This window comes from Hoplias malabaricus, chromosome 16 (assembly GCF_029633855.1).
Source record: "Hoplias malabaricus isolate fHopMal1 chromosome 16, fHopMal1.hap1, whole genome shotgun sequence".
Lineage (NCBI taxonomy): Eukaryota > Metazoa > Chordata > Actinopteri > Characiformes > Erythrinidae > Hoplias > Hoplias malabaricus.
In genome coordinates, this window is record NC_089815.1 from 9,422,120 (window position 1) to 9,439,955 (window position 17,836).

The 17,836-nt window shown below is 36.9% G+C and overlaps 1 protein-coding gene across 1 annotated transcript in view; it reads left to right on the forward strand.

The window, feature by feature from the left end:
- The window catches only part of tp53i11a (tumor protein p53 inducible protein 11a), a 29,837-nt gene extending 12,217 nt beyond the window's left edge, over window positions 1-17,620 (forward strand). The window contains exons 2-7 of the mRNA XM_066647692.1: window positions 5,133-5,293; window positions 12,544-12,602; window positions 12,823-12,871; window positions 13,261-13,351; window positions 14,851-14,952; window positions 15,387-17,620. Coding sequence (XP_066503789.1) covers window positions 5,165-5,293; window positions 12,544-12,602; window positions 12,823-12,871; window positions 13,261-13,351; window positions 14,851-14,952; window positions 15,387-15,520 — 564 coding nt within the window. The 5' untranslated portion in view covers window positions 5,133-5,164 and the 3' untranslated portion in view covers window positions 15,521-17,620. The remainder of the gene's footprint in view (window positions 1-5,132; window positions 5,294-12,543; window positions 12,603-12,822; window positions 12,872-13,260; window positions 13,352-14,850; window positions 14,953-15,386) is intronic.
- The last annotated feature ends 216 nt before the right edge of the window (window positions 17,621-17,836 follow it).

Sequence of the window (17,836 nt, forward strand, 5' to 3'; positions counted from 1 at the left end):
AACAATAGGATGAGCTGTCATGGATGAAAGAATATAAATAATAACAGCAGAACAGATACTGTAGTTAGACTTTACTTAGGAACCTAAATGTACTTGTCGGAAACTTTTACTTAATTATGATATTCTTGGGTTTATTTTACAAGACCATGTTGATCAACTAAGGCTGTTTAACACACACACACACACAAACACAGATACACACACATTGATTAGCTACAGCATTAAATTCACTGACAGGGGATGTGAATAGCATGGATTATCTTGTTATACACTCTCAGAAAACCTCACTGGTGCTACTCTCATGGGTACATATGCAGTACTTTAGTGACAATAATCATACCACAGAACAGGTACGATTTGGGTGGTGGATCATTCTCAGAGCTGCAGTGACACTGACGTGATGGTGGTGTTTTAGTGTGTGTTGTGTTGCTACGAGTGGATCAGAAACAACAGTTTTTAAACACTGTGTCCACTCACTGTCTACTCTAGTAGACACACAAAGCTTGTTCGTCCACCTAGAGACAGAGATACAGTAGCTCATCTGTTACTGCACAGTTTGTCTTGGTGTTGGTCTAGTCTTGTATTTGTCTAGGACACAGTTGGCTATATATTATGGTTGGTGGTCTATTCTCAGTCCAACAGTGACATTGAGGGCTTTAAAAACTCCAGCAGCATTGCTGTGTCTGATCCACTCATACCAGCACAAAATGCAATAACACATCATCAAGTCAGTGTCACTGCAGCACTCAGAATGATCCACTACTCAAATATACGTGCTATGTAGGGGTCCTGGGTGTCCTGACCATTGAAGAACAGGGTTAAATGGGGATAAGTAAGTATGCAGATAATCACATGAAGTACAGTCTGTAATTGTAGGACTATAAAGTGGAGCTGATAAAATTGACAAAGATTGTAGATACAAGGTAGGTGTTTCTAATCCAGTCGCTCAGTATACAGTATACGGCTCAGTATAGACGCACACACGCCACCCTTTATATTTGGTTTTGGCCAAGAAATTTCATTTTGTGTGTATCGCTAGAGCTAGGCTTATGAGAGACTGTTCTGCTGTAGAAAATGTGGTCCATGAAGATCCTTATCAACTGTTTTGATTTTTTTTTTCCCAGAGGCATTCTGAACAGTTATTTATGGTAGTTCTTTTTGCTCGTTTGACATTTTAAGTGTGTAAAATTTTACTTTTTGTCCTTTAGGCTGATATTCAGAAGGTTTTAATGAATGTATTTTATTAGTGTACAGTAATTAATTGTTCTTATTAATCATCAATGCAGTTGTGGTCCATACTGTGTTGAAACATAGCCTTCCAGTCCTCTTTCCTTTAGGCAGCAGCCTTTTGCTCACAGAGCTGTTTTGAGTGTGAATGGCTTTATACATTTAGGCTAACAGTTCATTCCATTATTCCTCTGATGCTCTGAGCATTACAAAGAGCTTTTCTGTCTGCAGAGGAAAAAAACAAAAGTATGCTGTTTAAAGATATTCATGGAAATACAGAAGCTTTTAAAACTGCACTGCATTAGGAATATAAGTTCATTGGACAACTAGATTTTTGCAAGTTAAACAGTAATGGAACTTTTATATTTATCACTGCTGGCATCTTTTTTGTTTCGTTTCTTCTTTTTTTTCTTGAAGCCAGTGTTATAATTTTAGTTAAGATGACCTTTCCCGTTTTTTTTTCCTGTGATTACCAGTGTTACTACAGATAAGTATGTGCAGTCAAGTTTGGTTCCCCCTTTAAAAGCCTCAGGAAGCATGCTATTTAAAAAGTCTTTGTCTTTTCATTTATGGCTTTCATTAGTCTAGGGGACCAAATATAGAAAATGAAATCACGTAGATCATTAGATTTTTAGACACCGTGGACTTTTTTGGTCTCTATTTTGCAGCTAATGGCTTATGTATCCGTACAAATGACCTGGCATAGAAAAATGAACAGACTCTTTGGTGTTCTCTCAGTTTATTAAGCCAAAGAGCTGAATCCCACATGGGACTGCTGCCTCAGTCTCACTCTATTTATTAACACTCTGCTAATCACTTAGATTGGACAGGCTCCTGGTGGTTGATTGGCAGTCAGAGCAATGTGTTCTATCCACAGTCAGTTCCCCGAAAATCTTGTTAAGAGTCAGAAGGTAAGAGGAGCTGTACAATTCTGAATGCAAAAAAACAAAACATCAAAGTACCCTCCAGCCAAACATTTGGCAAAAACACAAAATGTGAAGAGAACTAGGGAGAAATATGAACATTTAGTCAATTGGGCAAATTATTCTGTGCAGTTCTACAACGTTTTTAGTTAAAGGTGCATTAGTCAATTTCGCTCGAGTGCCTGTTTGTGTTTTTCAAGCACATCATGCACTTATTCTAAGACCTTGTTTGAAATAGTTAGAAAATGAAGTAAAATCACCTGCCACACCATTAGGAAGTGTGAACACTGGGAGGCAAATATCTAATCAGTAAGGAAAACACTGATTCTGTGGTGTGAGATCCCAGAGGGTACAGAAGTCTGGAAAGAATACAAAACCAGGGCCCCAAAAATCAGCCTTATACCTGAGTTTTCAAGCAGATTTGTCACAAATATAATACATAAAATGATGAGAATTTAGCAAATGTCATTTCATGTCCTTTCTTCTCTATAATTTGGTGTTGTGATAAAATCAACTGTGTTTTATATTATCATATGCTTTAGGTTCTTTCACGTAAAGTCTTAATGATAGTCTTTGACTACAAGCCCATTGTCTGTAGATGAGAGGGTGTCAGAATTTGCTTTAAAAGTATTTACAGATTTTTTCAGTCTTCCAGTGTATAGTGAGCATAAGGCATGGTTTCTGCCACATGATTCTTCTCAGTTATTCTGGCGTTACTGATTAATTGCAGGCTTTTTCCTTATTTGAGACACTTGGGTTACATTCAAACAGCAGGTAAAAGTGGCCCAAATCCGATCTGTTTTGTCATAACGTCACAGATGTGTCGTTTTTGTGGCTGTGTGAACAGCACAATTCGCATTGAATCTGACTGTTTAAAATCAGATTTGGATCTGTGGCAATGCGACTCTGTCTGAACGGCCAGATCGGATTTCATGTGACTTTTACGTCACTCTGGCCGCTGAGAATGATCTCCGGACTACGGTCCAAAGCACTTTCGTGTTAATTTGAGGTGTTTAGGACATGGAAACGGACTAGTCAAAGCATGTGTGAAAATGTGTGAAACTCCTTAATCCAGGTTTCTGTCTCTCATATATGTATTATATGTATTATATGTATGATATATATATAATATCTCTCACTTTTTAATATCCTTTACAGTGTTTAATTAATTTAACATAGAGCTCAAAAAGAAAAGGGAGGTTTTGCGATACAGCACTGCACAGTCCAGTCCCATTCCTTCATTTCAAAAAAAGAAAGTGCTTTGTATGAAACAGACGGACATTTTCTTTTGGTCAGCACCTGAAGCCTCGTCCTTTGTGCATGCGAGTCAGTTCAGAAGCGTGATCTGTTCAGACTGATGTCAGATATAGATCACATTATACAGACTGTGTGAACAGCAGAACAAAAAAAATCAGATTTGTTCACGAAATCAGATTTTGGTCACTTTTACCTGCTGTGTGAACGTAGCCTTGGTGAAGGTGCTTTTGAAAGTATATTAGGGAAAGCTAGAGAGAGCTGAGGGGAAGAAGAGTGTAAGAGACTTATTGGAGCTGATTTTGTGATGTGCCAAAATTATGTGTTTTGGTCTTTGGGTGTTGATATGTGTTAACAGATGGCCTCAGGGACAACCTGCTTCTGCTTTCATTATTGTCCTCCTTGGGGTGGCATGATCTTCTCCACAAATAATTTTACTATTACATATAAAGTATTCTGGGTAGGCTCCAGACCCTGAACTTGATAAGTGGTTACAGACAATGAATTAATGAATAATACATAAAATATTGTTTTCCAAAATGATCACATTCAGGTACATATTTTGCATGCTATTTGTGCCTTTGGAGAAAAACATATATAAAATTAAAACAAACAAAAAATCAATTAGATTTTATCTTAGTGCTCCCTCTGTTTTGGGTAATTTTACAAATCATCCAGGTCTTTCACTATAGTTGGAGGACAGATGGCGAGATTAATTCTAAAAATAATGATTATAATTATAAATAATAGTTTTGTTATGGCTGTGCAGGGAAGACGAGGAGGCATACGTAACGCGCAAGGATATCTTTATTTAAAAAAGTACACCAATACACAATAAGAAAATAAACATGAGCAGGACAGATGGAATACAGACAGGGCTAAGCTGAACAGAACTAAACAAGGATAGACAGGAAACAGCCTTGAACCAGGGTACACATGGGTAAACTAAGAGACATGGAAACACACATCTACACACACAAGACCAGACAAGGGAGCACTGCAAACAAAGGGGTATAAATGCACAGGACAAACGTGGAACACCTGGAAATACTAATGGGGCTAAGGGTGGAGACAAGAACAAAACAAACCAAGCAATGTGCTAAATGAGCACATGGTGGGGACACAGACATACAACAGTACAGGACAGGGCAAGGGCGTGGCAAGTTTATAGTTAAAACTTACTGAAATAAAGAAATTGCATGACCCCATATTTAAATGTGGGCAACAGTCTCCCTAAATTTTCTAAATGTTCTCCATTTTGAAGTATTTAACTTTAAACTTGCACTGTGTTGCACTTCTCAACCACTACTACAACAGAACACATCTGTTGATAATGTGATGATTTATTAATACATTTTCAGATTATTTGTTAAGTGCAGCAGTCCATAATTCCATCTGTGATCTGTGCGATGTGCAGTAGGACAAAGACGATCAACTTTGTCTGGCTAATTATGTGGTTTGTGTGTGTGTGTTTTCTTTCCTGGTTTTCTCCCGTCATTGTACTTTCAGTTGGCCAGAGTCAAATTGCCTCTCACTTTAAAGACAGACATAATATTACCTAAATCTTATTTTATTTATATTTCCTGCTTACTATCACCTGTCAGCAGTTAAAATACTATTAGAATGGAAATTTATTTTGAGCACTGGTTGTGCCTAAGCTGAGCACAGACCAAAACAGACTTAAGAAAATTGAACTGTGGTTAATGTGATTTATTTTCCTCTTCACAGCCAAGTGGAGTTCCTACCTCATCCTCCTCACCATGGCCTCTAAACCCCACCCCCCGCTTATGAAGAAGCACAGTCAGACTGATCTTGTGAGTCGCCTCAAAACCCGTAAAGTCCTGGGTGTTGGGGGTGAAGATGATGATGGTGAGGTTCACAGATCAAAGGTAAAAGCTTACATTTTTTTTTCACTGGATGAAGTAGAAATATTTATTTGATGTAGGTCCATCAAGGAGTTTTACACAGTTAACTATTTGACCTGTTTACAGTTATTAAACCTTTGGAGGGCAGCAATAAATAATGTTTGTTTTTTAAGCCCCGGCTGCAGTTACCAGGCACACTCTTCTAAGTAAAGCTAATCAGCCACATTGGCCCATTGTGTACACTAAGGTGTTCCATAAACATAACATAAATATAAATGTAACATTAGTTAAATGGCACGTAATCATCAGCAAACATTATGTAAGCTGGTCATGTACCAAGTTTGATTCTTTACTAAAATGTTACATGAATGACTCCTCTGCTCAGAGCCAGGAACTGATTAGAGAGGGGCTAAGGAAATTCACAGAAAGACAGATTTTAAGAACATCTAAATGTCCCGGGGTATAAGGATCCCTTGCCTTCTAATGGCCTGGTAGATTAATATATGAGCAGGACCAGTGGTTAGAGGGCTAGCATTTTTCTGTACTAATCAGCCTCTAACAGTCATGCTGGCTCCAGCCATCCCTCATTAGTGACTGGCATCAGTAATGCACAATGAGAATTATGAGTTATATGCAGTGAGAAAACAAAGAGGCATAGCTTTCTCTCTCTCTCTCTCTCTCTCTCTCTCTCTCTCTCTCTCTCTCTCTCTCTCTCTCTCATTCTTGCTCTGTATCTTTTTCAAGTCTGATTTGTGTTGCAGTCAGAGCAGTTTGAAACATGGGAGGGGGAGGGGGGGATTCAGACATGGCCACTCTCCTTGGCTTGCATTGTACATCATACTCACTGTCAGAGGCAGCTAAAATCAAAGAGAACATCCATTAAAGGGGCACTTGCCCATCACCTCCTTTTTCAACACACGGACCTCGTGACGCATGGTGCGTACATAAATACTGCCTCAGAGAGCTTTCAGTTTGTAGTGTGTTAATAAACAGACAGAGAAAGCAGAGAATTATTTCCATATACTGTCTAGGGAATGTGCAATATTTTTTCCATTGCCATGTAAGACATACAGGAAATCAATTGTGGCCACAACAGGAAGTATGCGTGGTATGTGTTACAGGGTATATATTGCATGCTTCTACAAAATTGAACATAATTTGCGTATTTCCTTTGAAACACAGTGTCCAACATAGGTGCTGATAAATGATTGTGGTAACTTTAGTGTGTAGAATGTGCATTTTCTTCACTCATTTACCCATCATCTGTGTTAAGGAGGCCATGTTAAGTAAGACCATCTGCCGAAATGTTTCAGATGGCAGAAGGTTACCCTCTGTATATTCTCAGGGTATGTGAACTCTCTACTTACGGATTTTTAGGTGTAGACTGGACCTAACATTTCCCACAGAATTTAACATACTCTTTTTGCTTGGAATGGGCTTATTAACAATGATAAGTACATTTTCTGACCTGCAATTCCTTGCCCTCTAAAGACAATATTTTTCTCATTGGATGTGCTGTAATTTTGAGATTAGCCGCTGGAATTCAGCATCTTTGTAAAACAGAACTAATTGGCAGTCATTTTTTAAGAAAGAACTCTTTGTACCGCTGGTTAATTAAATTATATAGAAACATTTGAAGTTCAGTTGAAAAAGCTTCAGGGAAACAAGTCTTCATAGACATGTATTTTCAACTAAGAAGACTGTATAAACTTCTGTGATTAAAACTGAAATCTCTCTTCAAATTTGTGCAACACTGGTATTGTCAATGACAAAAAGGTTTATGTCTTTACAAAAACAACAAAGTACTCACTAGTGCACGGTGTACTGATGTATTTGCTGTTATTGTACTACTGAGTTGCTGTTCTTTTAAATAGGGAATTGAAGACCTATTAAATATTACCTAGAAGAATGGCCTGAAATTTAACCACAGTGCTGCAAAAAACTAAATTCCTTCTCAATATAAACATCTCAAAACTTTAATTGCCAGCAAAAAAATACTTGCAAATAACTTTCAAATATGTGCTAAGTATCTTTATTAAAATAATATACATTTATTATATTTAAAAATATTATATTTATAATTACTTATCGTGTCTGAATATATCCCTCTCCATTTCACATATTTGTCTGTTTTTTAGATTAAATTTTCTTTTGTTATTTATTACTCCAAAAAAGACATTGTTGGAAAATTGCACTGAAATTATGTTAAATATCAAAATTAAAAATGTTCTGAACATTTGATTGTATATCTTTCTGCACAAAACAAGCATGTATTTTATTCATAATTGAATTGAGATATGCCAGTGGTACCCTCCATATATGACAATGGAAATTGGCAAGAGTCAGTAGCATATCAGATAAAATTATTTTACGTACTATGTTTTGAACATGACAAACACAAATACCAATTTATTAAGAATTTATAAGAGATATGAGGAAAATTAGCACATTAAGCATATTTAGCATTTTAATTAAATCAAATGCAAGTGTATGACACAAATAAAAAATTAAATTCATTTATGGAGGGTACTGCATTGTTATAATATTGGGGTCATTTAAACTTTTAAGTTTTAGGTTATTCTGTACCAACATGCTGCGAAGGATATATAGCTTTTTTTGTTGCAGCACTGATCTCAGTTTTTGAGCAAGCCATCTCTATTTTTCACTGTCTGGTGAAGCCTGAATAGATCCACACACCCACAAATAGAGCCTAAGGATACGTTCACTTTTGTAGTCTCAAAATGTACAACCACAGCATCCATTCATTGCTGAAGAAAAAGCCTTTTCTTCTATTCTTCAGAAGTAACTTGGGTTCAGCTCTGTGCTACTCAAAAACTTTAATACAATAGTGAGAAGAGGTTTTGCATTTATATAAAACATGTAAGGAAACAGTACAATGTTCTTCGGCACACTTTGAAAAGTGTAGTGGAAAAAACTATGTTTACAACCCCCTATGTACAAGCTCTCACTCTCCAGGATGCAGTTCTGCCATATCCTCCTATTCACTTTATAATTCCCCTTCACCTGCAATCACAATTACCCCTTCGTTACATCTCCACTTCTCCAAATGTGACCTGTACTTCAGACCATTTCATTCCAGCTGCCCATTATAAAAGGATTGTGTTTTCACCTGCACCAAATTACTCAAAAGACAGAAGCTTTTAGCAGAGCTTGATGGACTGGAAGACAGACTGAACCTCTACTCTTATACGGAGAGAAGTAGAAGAGTAGAGTCTGACATGTCTAATGGTTCTTTAATATGTGCTGAAGCACTTTTACTTTTTATGTGCCTGTTCCTGCCCTGGCTCAAAAAGAGTCATCTGAGAAATCACAAGTGTGATAAAAGGTAGTATTAGCATCCTCTCTAATATTTCATAGAGGACATCAAACACACTGATGCATGAAGTAAATTTGCATAATTGAAAGAACCCACAATATTTATTGTAGACTGTTTAACCATGCATTGTGTGGGGTCTGTTTTGAGCATCATTGCATATATTTAAAGTGGGCTAGATGGGATAGATAGCCAACTGAACACATGTGATACCTTGCTTCTCCATAGGAATATAAGCAGCCATGACAGTTTCTCATTTTTCATTGATTGAACATGCAGACAATATTATAAATTTCCCCAGTCATCTATTGCATGTATTTTGTACACCTTTTTATTCTACTGCAACTTATTTGCTGGACAGATTCAGAGCAAATGTGTCTGTAACTTAGACATGCAATTTAGATGCTGTAATTTAGACATGGCTGTTCACTTCCTTTTTGAATAAATACATTTATTTAGACAGATTGGGCTGTTCATATCTTGACAAATAATATTTAGACCAGGGAAAGACAGTGATATGTGGCACTGAGTCCAGTGATGTGATTGGTTTGGTACCATATGCTCTGTCACTGTTGTTCTTCAACTTTTTGAAGAGGCTGCCTTTTTCCTTTGTGATCTACAGCCTCGCTCAAGAACAGACACACAAAGCAGTATTCCTGTTCTGGCAGCCTCCTCAAATCAGTAAATCTGACATTGTTTGGGAGCCATAATCCCACCAATATATGCCAGGCTTTAGAGTTGCTGTTCCAGCATTCAGATCTTCTGCAATATTTTTTTACATAGTTTAAATACTGTGTTCTTTACAAACTTTAGGATGTCTGTTTAAGGGTGATGACTGGGGTCATTAACTTCTTTTAACATGATGTGATTTTATGGGCCAATCAGCTAAGCCATTGTGCATCTGGAAGGTCTGTAAGACGCTCAAATCATTCTGACAATAACAAATCCCTGGTTACTTTCGGATAGTTACAATATACAACTATTTGTTGTATATATAATTATTTCTCATGTCAAAATGACATTGAAAATGTGTAAATTGTGTATGCAGTTACACAACTTTTTTTAAGCTGCTACATTTATATGGTAGAAAAGTGCTCATTGTGTGTGTTCTTTTTTACTTATATTACATATATAAAGTGGTGTGTTGTCTGGCTCCACAACTTTCAGTAGAACTGTGAGACAACACTTTCTAATGAGGGCTTATTTCTTCCCTTACAAAACACAAACATGCTATTGACATTGTGACTATTTCAGAATTACTAAGAACATAAAATATGGTTAAATATTATCCAAGTTATATTCTAATAAAATTAATAGGCCACAATTATATATTAGTTTTAAGGCTTACTTACTACAGTTAGATTTAACCATACAATTATTTAACAAAGGAATGATGACAGAAGCCAACTTATTACAAACGTAATAATTTTCTAATATATATAATTGTTTTGCACAATATAGTATTGAAATTGTTAATTCTGAAAAACATTTGATATTAGAATTACTCCACCAGCATGTTACATTTGTTTAACATCTGCTGCATAGACTACAGTGAGCTATGGGCATGCTTTATAATTGGTTGTGATTGAGGACGCTCACAAATTGTTGCAGACTTGACTCTGGGAAATCTCAGGCTCTTAGGAACAAAGACAAATTCTATTTTTTTCACATCAGGAATTTCTGGACTTTTGCCTAGGAGATAATGATGCTACTTATTCTATATTATAAAAACTCACTACTAAATTTTTGCAGCATTCTGAGTCATCATATAATATTACAGGTTGTAACTTTTGCTGGCTTTCAGAGAGGGCTACATACTAGAGGGCATGGTGCTCAGGTTTCAGCAGTGATCCAAGTAGTTTAGTTTTTCTCATCCCATAATATGAACCTCAGTCTGAATGAAATTCCTGAGTGTATATTGAAGCATACATACTTAACCTGAATTAAAATATGCCCTCTACAATGTAAAACATTCAAGCTCCTTATTTTAAAGCCCAGCCATTCTGTGCACTGCACTGGGCTTTATGACCTGGCTTTAATTATTGTATTGTTGTCTATTTTAACTACATGCTTTTAACCATCCACCAGACCCTTTTTATCATATACTCTTTAAACCTCTCATCTTTATTTCTTCTTTCTCACTCTCGCTTGTCTTGAGCTTCTTAATGCTGATGCCCTGTTCCTGCTGTTCTGCTCTTGTTCTGGTTTATCTTTAATGTATTTTACATCAGTTTAATCCCCTCCCAAAATAACACAGAGCACAGAGTTTCACTCACTCATGTCTTCACAAATCATGTCTCACTTTCGCAATTTTCAAAGGTCTTTATTACTTTATTATTTTTTCAGATCTGTTCTATTCTATTATGGTTTTGTTATTTGTTTTGCTCTCTGGTGTAGAACAGGACAATGTGTTTCCCTCTTTCAAGTGTTGGGTCCTCTCAAGGTTTCTTCCTCTTGCTCTGAGGGAGTACTGTATTTCCTTGACCCTGTTGCCCTTGGCTTGCTCTAAGAAGGCTTGGATCTCTGTAAAGTTGTTTTGTGATGACATTTGTTGTGACAAGTGCTATATAAATGCAATTAAATTGAAGTGAATTCAATTGAAGTACTTTTTCTTTAATGACATTTACTTAGGCCTAGTTGCCTACATGACATGCAGTTGTTCCATTTCCAGTTTCGAATCCTCTAATTTTCTCCTTGTTTTGTTTAACATATAATTTTACAGGTGGTAATTTTCTCTTTTTTATGTTATGTTCATAACCATGGAAAGCATTTTATAGGGATGCTGACGTGTAATCTTGTAGTACTTCTCCAAGTTTGCATAAAATCTGTTCCATAATCTGGCACTGGAGGCTCATTACCCTGCACATTTAACATCCTCTCACTTATTGAAATTGAGTGTCTACTAGATACATTGGTGTAAAGGATTTGAATTATTGAGTGATGCATGTTTTTTCTTTGATATTAGAGATACCTATTTGGTGTTGTATTTGTGCACCACAACATCAAATCCTAACCTGCCTAATGTTCTTGAATGTGTCTGAATTGCATCAGATGCTCACAGAAATGTTCCAGCATTTAGTGCAAGGCTTTCTCAGATGAATAAGTGTATCTAACTGAAACAATTGATTCTTGAACCTTGATGCATTCAGCTTTATTTCAATGGTAAATCTGTCTGTTCGCATTGGACAAACCTGGACAAAATGCTGGTCACAACAACTTGTTCTGGCTGTTAGCATCGAGATTTGATAAGCCAGCTTGTGAAACCTCCCCAAAAGGAGTGAATTGTGCGAGCTGGAGACAGACTGTCTGGCAGAAAAATATCTCAATTCTGGACACACCAATCAAGCCAAATTGGACAGAATCCTTCTCTGGTAAATAAGTGGAAAATATGAATGTGTGGAGGCAAAAAGTTAGACTGTAGCTGGCCATGCAGAGTTTTTTTTTTTTTTTGTGTCCTCATGTTTGGTTTAAAAGAATACGCTGTAATATTTTCACCTGGAAATGACAGTTTCAAAAACAATTTGATGCTCCACTCCCCTGTAATAGAGATAATAGAGCTACTGTCAGTGCTATTCTGGGTTTACCGCTGAAGAAACTGCACTATGTAACTATTAGAGGAGGGTAGGAATCTCCCCATTACGTCCCCCTCCCCACTGTTTGCAGTACCCTGCTGTAAAAATGAATTACAGTAGGAGGAGCCCCAGGAGCAGCCAAATAAATACCTAGTGTTCTTTTAACCATGACCCAGACCAGTATCTGGCACAGACCAGATATCATTACATTGTGTTGCAGATGTGTTTTTGTAGCAGCATTCCCCTCATTTTCATACAGCTTTATAAACCCTGCCTAATTGTTAAGTGTTAATTAAAAAATATTTGATGGATCATTTTTGAAGGACTCTTTATTATCTTGTAATGTGTTTTTCTATTTTTTTTCCCAGATCAGCCAAGTGTTGGGCAATGAAATTAAGTTTTCTGTCCGTGAACCATTAGGCCTCAGGTAAGAGTGAATCTTAATGTAGTAAAATTAATGTCTTTGATATTATGTAAGTTTATGTATCTGTGAGGTGGTTATGCATTTGAGTCCTTATGATTGGTTCAGATTACTCATGATTACTCCACTTTTCTCCCTCTTGGGTGCTTTAGAGCGCTTTAAATGTCTGAGTGTCTTAATCTTATGAAATGGCATATTGTCTCATGTGAAGTGTTTCTCATAACAGATTCTGGATTCTTATCTCTGCGGTCTTATTCACGTCTGCAGCTTTATTGGTAAGCTTATACAACAACCAGCTATGCGTTTTCAGGGCTCCTTCTGTAAACATGGCCATATGAGGGTGTGTGTGTGGGGGGGGTTTAAAGCACAGTGAGGTAACACAAAGAAACTACATCCAGTAATTTTCTATTCCAGTAAACAAAGTTAATTAACATCTGGCATTGCTCTTTTGTGACCTGTACTGTAATAATATATCAGAAACACACAAGAGAATCCCCTGAAGTTTATCTGATTTAGCAACGCAGCTCAGCTTGTGTAATTCAAAGACTGTGGGTGTGCTGTTTTCTCTTAATTGGAATGGGTTGCTTCAGAACTGTTGTAATGCCCGGCTTTCTGGAGCTGCTGTAACTTCATACTGTGCATCACATTCTGCTGTTTGTTCCAGGCATTGGCCTTCCCCAGCCAACTCTATGAGATCATCTTTGAACTCACCACTACCAGGATATCTATCCGACTCTATGGAGGAGCTCTATTAAGTATGTTCACTATTAAATGTTTTTGGAAGACTTTACATTTGACATAACATTTGTTTATGGAGACTGTATCCATTTACTGCACACACCACAAGCAAACTACAGGCATAATATACATAAAATGCCATCTGAACTTTACCCATTATATGGACCAATATGTTTGGTCTAATCTGATATAGAATATCATCTTGTAATATTAATTCGTCCTTCTCTTGTAAATGTAGTTTACTGGAGATTCGAGTTTCAGTTCCAGCAGAGACAATGTGATTTTATAAATGACAAAGTGCATTTGTTTTTCTGAGTGTGTTACATGGGTATATGCCACAGTCTACCTAACCGAAAAGAGTATTTCATTAGATACTCATAAAAAGAGCATCAGCCTAATGTATACATCAGTATGCAGAAGCGTCAAAGCATTGCCCCTTCTTATTCTTATTCACTGCAGAATGAATTTGTCTGAAATGTATTCATGGTTCTATAGATAGAGATGCCCCACTTTATTTTCAGTGCTGGATGAAAGTAGGATTGTAAGAGGTATGAATATTTAAAGCTGCAGCTTTTAAAAATGAATGACTCTGTACAGCCCCTCCTGTCTCATGTAGGGCAGGCTGCTGGGCAGAGCTGCAGCAGTAGGGCCGGTAATGGCCACCCCCCTGCTAGGTTTGGGTCAGTTATGTTCAGTGGCTTGTCCTAATCATGCCTCCTGGTTGGGCTGTATACAGTCACAGGAGGTCCAATAATAGAAGATGTGGGTGTCAGAGAATATTTCCTGAGAGTAAAATTGAAGATCTCCTACAATGTGCTTATTTGATTGTAAACAGCAGTCCATTTGTCTTCCCTCTGTCTTGGCTGACAATGCAACACAGTGCATTTGTTCTTCACTTGTGGTAAGATTTGTGCATTCCCTAGGGCAAAACGACAGAAAAGCATGGTAATGGGATGTTATGCATTATCTATCTCAGAGTGCCGCAGAGGCCCCACTGGCTCACAGTATAAGCACTGGATAATTTGATTTAAAAGCCTCTGCATGTTTGGATTTGTGTTGATTTTACGTAACTATATCCTAGATATATGTAACTGCGGCTAGGCTCCTCAGCTAACTCCAAGGGTCTTTATGTTTTAACTGCTACTTTGGCAGAAGTACCTTTGTGTTCATACTGAGCAGCAAGGTGTGATTTTTCTTCTGTCACATCAAAGGCCTTCAGGGTGGTGCGAATGACTCGAGCAGGGCTGGGATAATCTTTCTGGCATATGGTACTTAGGACTGGTGAAGAAGCAGCTGGTCTCCATGTTATCCATATCCAGCATGTGGGAGGAGATCAGTAGGTGCCTCCTTGTGTTTTCTGAACCCTGAGTGAAATCAGGACCCCATCAGAACTCCCGTGTATCTAGGATAAAACCTGTGTTTGATCGTTTATAGAACAATTCATACTGCTTGTGTTTGAACATGAACATCATGTTGTTTTGAACATTTATAATACAACATGACTCACTTTTAACAGGTATCTCATTAATCTTGTGGAACGGTCTCTACACTGCAGAGAAAGTCATCATTCAATGGACACTGCTCACTGAAGCATGCTACTTTGGTGTACAATTTCTAGGTAAAGGGCAGTTCTCTCTGGTTTTATTCTCCACATCTCTCCATATTTTTATCTTTCTCACCCACCCTCCCTCCCTCAAACCAGATCACAGACAGCACAGAGATGTCCAAGTGAATGTTGATATTAAAGCCATATTTTTTCCATTCATTAACAAATGTTCACTTATAGAAACAGGTTATTTCTAACTATTTCAGGGACAGTACAAAATGAACAGTGTAAGGGATTGTGGTGCCCTCTTCTGGTTTCACCTAGAGCTCACATCAGCTTCCATTTTAAATAGACGATGTTTCATATGAGGTCACATGAGGGTGGCATTTAATAGCTTAAAAATTTTTACCCTTACAACTGCAGAATTCTAGACCTGGAATCTACTTTTTATTTATCACCTATTAGTCATTGACATTTTTTAAGCCTGTATGATAATATCTCCACAGTGACGTCAGTCTCACTCCTGGAAATTGGCTCACTATCCAACGGAGCTGCACTCCTTCTCCTCAGTGAGGTTTTCTGCCTCCTCGTCACTCTGTCTTATTACCACCAGCTCGGGCGCCGGGCCAAGAAGATCTGAAGCACACTGGCTGACCTTTGTGTGAGCTTTTATGCCTCTGAATCGTAGAGATAATTCATTCATAAAAAAATGACTTGGCACAACAAAATTCATTGTACACAGTAGCTCTTCTGTCTGGACCAAATGAATCCAAGCTGTGTGGAGTTTGGATCCTATAAAACTCTGACCTGCTTGAACATACATTTTATGCTGAGTGTAACATAAAGTAGAAAGCTGACATAATGATTTGAAGGAGGAGACTGGGGTGAAGGGTGGTTTTTGGTCCTGACATGTTCTGATGTCTTCTTTTGATGCTTTGTGATCACCTTTGTGTACTGACAGTTTCCCAGAATTTTAGAAATGTATTTGAGAATGCATAGTACCTCTCATTTAAAAAAAAAAAAAAAATTAGATGGCAATTTCTGTAATGATGTGGTCTTCGCAGTGTGTATCTTTCCCCGTGTCTGTTACTAGGTTTGGATCATACTTGATCATAAAGACACATGATGTACACTTACAGGAGTGTTAATGCACAATGTTTGTAAATTGTGGTATTATTATTATTTGTATAATTATTTGCATCTTTGAAATAAAAATTAAATAAGTGCACTGAAAAAGTAATGTATTGAATCTGTATATCAGTTCCTCATGAATGCATCAACACAGTTTGTCTCCTAGTTGACTTTCCTTTGTCAATAATTGTAGATGTAATATGCTGTATTCATAAGGAAATGGTTTTATATTTAAAAAAAAAATTCAATACTTTACTTTTTTTGCGAATGTGAATCCACCCGCTAACTCCGCTGTTGGCACATTCTGAGGAAGTTTGACTGAGGTTTTAAAGCACAGTTTATGGTGAGCACTTGATGGTGACTATACATAGAATTCTATATGACGTGTAAAAATATGTAGCAGAAAGCATAGTATTATTTTAAACAGAAGAAGTAGACACTATTGTAAATCTTTAAACCCCCAGTATTTATGCTCAGAGATGTACACTCCAATCAGTTTAAAATCTACAACACAGAGAAGGGTTTTTTTTGTGTTAGTAATACAAAAAGAAGCATGAATCTGTATGACACTGGTAGAAGCAAAGGAATTGAGCTTTAATATGCATAACCATTTTAAATCAGTGGTATTTTGTGATATGAATTTGATGTTATTGTATGGCACATATGCTGCGTAGCTGGTAGTGTAGCACTACAATGTAGCATTAAATTAATCAAAACAAAATCATAACATTTCATCTCTTTTACAGTAAACAATGGAAAGAAAAGCTTAAGAACTTTCCATTTCTGTGTAGTAGTTTAGCCCTAGTTTATTCATTTACTTTTAAATAAGCCTTATATTCCTCAGCCCTGTGTGCTAATTACTGCTTATGCCAGTATTAGTCACGCCTTGTGTCCTGAACATACTCGGCACACACTGTTGCTCTAAAAGCCAATTGAAGGTTTGGGGAATTAAAGAAAAAAAAACCCCAACTTTATATTCTGTGTGGACTGTTACAAAGCTGTCATTTAGAAAGGTGATATTTCTCTGAGTTCAGTTGTCTTGTGCCACAGCTGACAGCCTATTACATAGCAAAATCTAAATTATTTTCAATTTGTATGTGCAAATTAGCAAATTAAATGAACATTAATGTAAGGGGCAAAATGGAGTGTGTGGGGCAGTTATGGTGTTTTAATTGAGTAGACTATTACCACTAAGCACTTATTAGTATATTTTATTCTGACAGCGACTGTCGTTTTAGTTGTTTCACCATCTGACATTTTAATACAGCATGCCTCACAGCCTTTTTCTCTTCCTATCCTAATATGTAGACTCTTAATGAATGATCTTAATGAGTTATGACAAAAATGGGACCATAATTTGTCAAATATTAACACAACTGACTGTTCTTAGTTACAGTGGTGAGACACTGATTGGAATGGTGGAACTATTCTATTTTGGTTTTATTTCTAAACTTTGTTTTGAGATTTTGTAAATACACAACATTCTGTATCTACTTTTGTAGCAAGAAAATGAAGTGCTTAAGAAATAAATTAAGAAACAGTTTTTGAAATGTCTTCAATGTGATGTTTTCTTGGCTTTAATTTGTGGAGTCAAATCTGAAAAAATGCCTCTATTTATATCTGCCTTTCATGTGTACATGTTTGTATGTAAATCTATAGTTCTAGTGATTTTTCAATGGCCATAATGACAGCCTGTTATACAGCATCTGATTTATTTTGACCTCTAAGACATGCTCTATGCTGTGAAGGTGAAACGTAGTCAATCAGGCTTTTGAGACTGGAAGAAAAAATAAAATAATTAAAAACAGACCCTGATCACAGACAA